The sequence below is a fragment of the Erythrolamprus reginae genome, chromosome 1 (assembly GCF_031021105.1).
Source record: "Erythrolamprus reginae isolate rEryReg1 chromosome 1, rEryReg1.hap1, whole genome shotgun sequence".
NCBI classification, from domain to species: Eukaryota; Metazoa; Chordata; class Lepidosauria; order Squamata; family Dipsadidae; genus Erythrolamprus; species Erythrolamprus reginae.
In genome coordinates this window covers 175,506,080-175,512,691 of record NC_091950.1, presented here as the reverse complement: position 1 = coordinate 175,512,691, position 6,612 = coordinate 175,506,080, and the positions used below count along the sequence as shown (strand labels likewise).

At 37.4% G+C, this 6,612-nt stretch overlaps 1 protein-coding gene across 5 annotated transcripts in view; it reads right to left on the bottom strand.

Moving 5' to 3' along the window:
- Positions 1-895: 895 nt before the first annotated feature.
- Positions 896-6,612, bottom strand: part of MBD5 (methyl-CpG binding domain protein 5) — a 177,398-nt gene continuing 171,681 nt past the window's right edge. For all 5 annotated transcript variants that reach the window (XM_070731496.1, XM_070731499.1, XM_070731498.1 and 2 more), the window contains one exon: positions 896-4,799. In XM_070731496.1, coding sequence (XP_070587597.1) covers positions 4,728-4,799 — 72 coding nt within the window. In that variant the 3' untranslated portion in view covers positions 896-4,727. The remainder of the gene's footprint in view (positions 4,800-6,612) is intronic.

Genomic DNA, 6,612 nt, shown 5'->3' with positions numbered 1-6,612 from the left:
GTACCTCTTGAATCCTTGACTCTTAGCCATGCAGACTTCGAAAGTTCATTCGAATTACAGGGACTTTCATGATTAAGTAGGATATGGATTAATAAACTGTTTCAAGATTGTGATGCAGTCAATGAATCAGACCCTCTTCAGTTCAATCTATACTCCATGTCGTAGACTATTAGGATCACCAAAATGATAACAAAGCAAGCATATACCCCCTTAATTATTTCTTCTTCTTTTGTAAAACAATACCATAACAGTTGAACCATAGCTAGTTTTCTGAAACGTTGGCGTTTGTAAAAGTGATGTATATATGTATTTGATTACATTATTTGGAGAAAAATCAGGATATGCATGAAGTGTCTTTCATGATCATCTGGTCATTGGTCACTTTTGGAGATAATCAATAAAATACTTGCATCTGCATTGAAAGGAATATGCCTTCTTTGTGAATAGCACCAGTTTTTAAAATGTCAGATAAAATATGTAGGATGCAATTAAGTGCGTAGACCAACTTCTGAAATTAAAGCTCATGTCCTCAAGGCCTTTGCAAACTTCATTTAGGTAAATTCCACAGAATAAGTGAATTAAAGGATAAGACTAAGGTTTCACTAGCAGTAATGTGAAGAGTATAGTAGAAAATATAAATTTTCAAGTTTTTATGGGCCTGTGGATATGGTATTTAATTAATTGACACCAATATTAGAATGTGAATACAACATGCAAATGTGGAGGGTCAATCAATCTCAGTTTTAAATATTTAACTCAGCATTAGTTTTGGGTTATTTAATATTACAATATACACCCCATTTTTAAGTCAGGGATGTGCACCCCCTCCCAGCTCAATGTTGTGCAAATATGGCCCCCTTTCGGAAGAGAACATCACAGTGAGATTTTTTGTGTGATTTAATCATAATATTGACAATTTTATCAAATTTTACAAAACTGGTATTTTTGTTTTCTTTTAAAAAAATCTAACTCTTAATAAGACTAGAATGGGGTTCTTTTAAAATAGAAAAGCATTATTATGCTACTGCTCTTCTGGAATATTCATATTAAAAACCCTATGTAGCAAAATACAAACTGTAGCTAATAAAAGGTAATTCAGTCCACCATGATACTTTATACCATTAAATTCTGGGAATTCACAAATAACATTGCGTTATTAGCATGTTGTCTGCACAATGGCATTGAGCAATTTAAATATGAAGACTAAAACAAAACTCCAAACTTAAGACTGTGGCCATAACTACTATGGGACATATATTAATTTTCACCCTTTGGATATGATTTTCAGAACTAGTGCCAGCAACACTCGTCAGCCTAAATAATTGGCTAGAGGAATTAAAACTTCTTCATAAACAGAAATGGTGTTCATAAATCTCCATGATAGAAAGAATAATTTCTTTGATTTTATATAATTTTTATCACAATTGACCAAGAATAAATAAATAAATAGACACATGAGGATAGTTACCACTTTATATCCTCAAAACACCACACAAACATCCACTAATTGAGCTAATGAGAGGCTAGTCATCTTATGGGGCCCAATTTCACTGGTTCTGCTTCCCGTTTCTGTCATCGTGCCAAGTTACAGAATCAGTTCTTCTACCTTTGCAAATGAAGGTATTTTTCCCCATTCTTTAAATATAGGAGCTTATTATTATAAATTAGAAAGGTGGCAAAACATTTTAAATGTTAAAATCTTCTGTTAGAAAAATATAGATTTGTTAAACAATAACAACAAAAAAAAAAATAGGGTTGGGCCTTGAGTTTGTTTGTTTTTCTTAAAAGAAGTCATTTATGCATTAATGCAAAGAGAAAGAAATGGCTCTATGGGCAAATTCAAGTACGAGCGACCAGCTTTTTAATTGTAAAGTATGTGCAACATTTTTAAAAATGTTACAACACTGCATGACCTGTAATGCTCACAATATTTACATCAACTGCTTACATAAAACCATAAAAACTCTAAAAAGGAGGGAAAAATCTGTATGGACTGAAACAAACTATTCCTAGCACCCACATCAATGCCAATATTAATGAAATCGAGTGCACAAAAATACTTTACATAGACTACTAATGTAAAGTATACATTGGTGAGAAAAGAGTACAAACCTAATTAGTTAAAAATGTCAAAAGAAGGGTTGGTCAATACAAATTCAGTTTTAGGGACCAAAAAAAAAATCTTTAAAAAACTACTAAATATAAACACACATCCACCCATACACACACCCATGAGTATTCATGAATAGAAACATCTGTTTAGACACGAGCAGAAAGCCGGCTGGTACGAAAAATGGACAACATTAACTCTTTAAACATAACAAACACATCAACTTGTAACAAAAATAAAACAAAATGAAAGAGTGCTAAATACACAAAGATACACAAAGTATCATTTCAAATGAGCTTTTGTGTAGGATTGTGGAGACTACCCTGCCATCACATAGAAGACACAATGAACCTACCCATCAGGTAGAAGAGTGGAAGAATTCCTGTCTCCAGGTCACTGTAGCTTAGTGTGGTTAATTGCAGACTGGGGTATGGACAAAGGAATGAGAGCGGTCCAGTTGACAGTAGGTGATCTAGCCCCATGCTTGAGTTATGTGCATTGGGAAGGAGAACGGACTGGGGGCGTGGGGGGAATTGTTTCCCAAAAGTTGTTGTCCTCTGGGACTCATTTCACATGGGAAGTGGAGTGGGGCCCAAAGAACATGAATTTAGGCAGGTGATAAGTTCTCTTCATATGAGCACTACATTTTGGTTATAGACTTATTGTTATCAGCCTTGGATACTGCTGATTACCAGTAATCTTTGCTAGGAGAGGTAACTAGGCCATTTTAAGGAATGACGTTACAGGATGAGATACAACGGTGGCTCCTAGATGAAGAGGTAGCAGGTAGTCCTCAGGAGACTCCATCTTGGGCCTAGGCATAGTGAATTGGGATACTTGGAAAAGGGGAGAAGGCCACTGCCATTATATGCAGCACCCATATTAAAAATGACACTGCATTATAATTTCTTTCAAAGGTACACAATGGGTGTTTTGAGAAACCTCATAGCTTCAGGTTCATGTATCTGTAGTGTACTATCATATTCTAACATATATGCTTCACATTTCTTTCAAACTTAACATAACATAAATAATCTAGTTAATAGATTCAACCTGCACATTTCTGCCACATTAATATAAATATATATAAAGATATATTTATATATTTATATATACGAATCTGTTAATGGTATAAATAATTCTTATTAAATAAAATAAATCTGATATGTTACATAATACTGATAAAATCACTGGCTGGGATCCAAAGAGCTACATTAGGTCTGTCCAAAGATTTGGATATGTTTCAACCGGGCTTTAACTAATTGCTACCTGTCTCCAACAAGAATTCCACCGTACTGGAAATAATTGTTTTGAAAGTTGCCAATAGTTCAAGAATGCTGATAATCTCCAAACTGGGAATAAGGAGATTTTGTTCAAAAGATACTTTGAAAAATATTACAGGTGCACTGAACTAGCTGTGGAGTCCTTTGGATGGATCCTGGCCACTGCTGCTAACAGTTCAGCAAGCCACCTTTAACCTTAGTATTAATAAGGAAAATGCTGTTGGTATTGGCAGGCAGTGGAATTCAGTAATTGCTTACACTCACCCAGTCTACTGAACATAGTAAAAATATCCAAGGACAACTGGTCATTGAATCCCTTTGTTAATTTAGGAACACGTTTTTGCTAAATTGTAATCTTAATGATAACAATTAGCAACAACAATGAATCCTTCAATTGGGCTATTGCTCTCATACTTGAATAGGAATTGTGTTCTTTGCTTAAATAAATTGGAATAGCTACTTTAGGCTTTGTTCAAAGCTTTGGGGAAAAAAAGGAAGTAAAAATAAATGCTGATATGTTTCTGATTTCAAAGCGGGTCGCTAGGAAATTCTGTTAAAGCTGATTCAAATAGTCTATCTAAATATTTTTAATTTTAAAAAAATCTACAATACTGTAATTTAAAACTCAATTAAAAAAAAAAACCTCACGCAACCGGTAGTTGCAGCTTTTGATATCTTAATTTGACCTATGAGCCCACATCCCATTAGGAATCTGCAAGGTTTCACTCTCCTACAGTACTTCCAGGCCAGGTTCATTCCAAACAGACACTATAAATGAACACTCAGTGGCAAAAGTGTTAGGTCATAATTAGGGGATTACATAATCATGCCTTTTCACTGCTGTTAAATACAAAAACAGCATTTTTTACATTATTATATAAAAGCATTTAGGCTGTATTTTTATTTATCACTTTACATTGGTTGTCTCTTGTATGTGTACTCAATAGAAACCAAAGAATTTTGTACACTATTCTTTTGTACAATAAAAGATAAAGTGTGCATTAGGTAAGCTTGTACATGACAATAGTACACTATTTACATTTCAGATATCGTCATGAAATTCTGTTTTATCTATGTACATAATGAAAATTTTGCAGAAACATTTGGACTATAATTTTATAATCACAATTTTAGTATTATAGAAAAAAAGGATTTATAGACACTCTTCAATCTTTAGAAGATCTGGATTAACTTTCTCCCTCTTTATCAATAAGAATACTGTACCACTGTTTTGTTTAGCACCTTGTGGTGATTATATATCTATATATATTTATATATATGAAAATTATGTGCATGTTATGTAAGAGCCAGATCAGTAACAAAGACATTCAATGTTATCTAGAGATCTTCCTCCTCTTGGGTTTTGGAGGCTTCAGCTGTCTGTCTCCCTGTGGAATCTGATGCACCTAGGGAAAACAAAAAGGAGAGACTTTAAGGATTAACAGTAATTGCATAGCACTCGTGTCGAAAGCACAGAGTTGCTTCCGGGTTGAATGAATTAGCTGTGACATAACCATTGCCTGTGGGATGCCCAGTTGCGGGCTCCTTTCATGTCCCCATTAGCGTGCCTACCGAAGGGGTATCTTCTTATGAATGCATGCTTTCGAACTGCTAGGACAGCAGGAGCTGGAACGATTGATAGGAGCTCACCATGTCCCATGGTAGCAACTGGGTCTCAACCACGGACTTGCTGCTTGTCAACTCAGCTTCCTAACCGAGCAAATCAACCTGCTCCTCATTAACAGTAATGAAATATTAGATAATATTTCCTGCCGCACGAATCCCAGCGACGGGTAAGGTCCCACAGAGTGGGCCTTCTTCGGGTCCCATCGACTAAACAATGTCGTCTGGCGGGACCCAGGGGAAGAGCCTTCTCTGTGGGGGCCCCAACCCTCTGGAACTAGCTCCCCCCTGAGATTAGGATTGACCCCACCCTCCCTGCCTTTCGTAAACTCCTTAAGACCCACCTCTGCCGTCAGGCATGGGGGAACTAAAACACCTCCCCCTTGCCCATGTTGTTTTGTTGATTGATTGACTGTGTGCCTGTTTTTTTAATATATATTGGGATTGTTTTATGAAGTTACTAATTTTAAATTGTAATTAGATTGGTGGGCATTGGATTTTTATTATGTACTGTTTTTTATTATTGTTGTGAGCCGCCCCGAGTTTGCGGAGAGGGGCGGCATATAAATCCAATAAATCTAATCTAATCTAATCTAATCTAATCTAATCATTGCCTGTGGGATGCCCAGTTGCGGGCTCCTTTCATGTCCCCATTAGCGTGCCTACCGAAGGGGTATCTTCTTATGAATGCATGCTTTCGAACTGCTAGGACAGCAGGAGCTGGAACGATTGATAGGAGCTCCCCATGTCCCATGGTAGCAACTGGGTCTCAACCACGGACTTGCTGCTTGTCAACTCAGCATCCTAACCGAGCAAATCAACCTGCTCCTCATTAACAGTAATGAAATATTAAATAATATTTTAAACTTCTTATATACTAGATAACATATTATCATCTCTACAGATATTTGACTCAGCTAGATCAGTTTTGTTATAACGTAGAACAATGATGGCGAACCTATGGCACGGGGAGCCATATCTGCTCATATGAACCATTGCCCGAGCTCAGCTCCAACGTGCGTGTGTGTCCCAGCCAGCTGATTTTGGGCTTGCACAGAGGCTTTGGGAGGGTGTTTTTGGCTTCCAAAGAGCCTCCTGGAGGATGGGGGAGGGCATTTTTACCCTCCCCCAGCTCCAGGGAAGCTTTTGGAGCCTGGAGACATGAGCCTATTGGGCCCACCAGAAGTTGAGAAACAGGCCATTTCCGGCCTCCAGAGGACCTCCGGGGAGCAGGGGAAGCTGTTTTCGCCCTCCCCAGGCATTGAATTATGGGTGTGGGCACTCACACATGTGCGATAGCATGCGTGCATGCTCTTTTGGCACCCAAGGGAAAAAAAGGTTCACCATCACTGGCCTAGCATGAAGGTACAAACATATAGAAGAGCTTCCTATTTCAGTATGTCAGAGCGAAACCTATACATATGGTTCATGGTTTAAATTCTAAGTCTCTTCCCTGTGCCTTGAAAGCCAGTCAACTTTTGGCTGATTTTGAGAAGCAGCTGAGGTATGTTGGCATAAAAATTCTCCCTTAATGTGGAAACTGTTGGTTCTTGCCTCACCAGGTTTGTTCCTTACAACACATCTCTGATAGTCAGA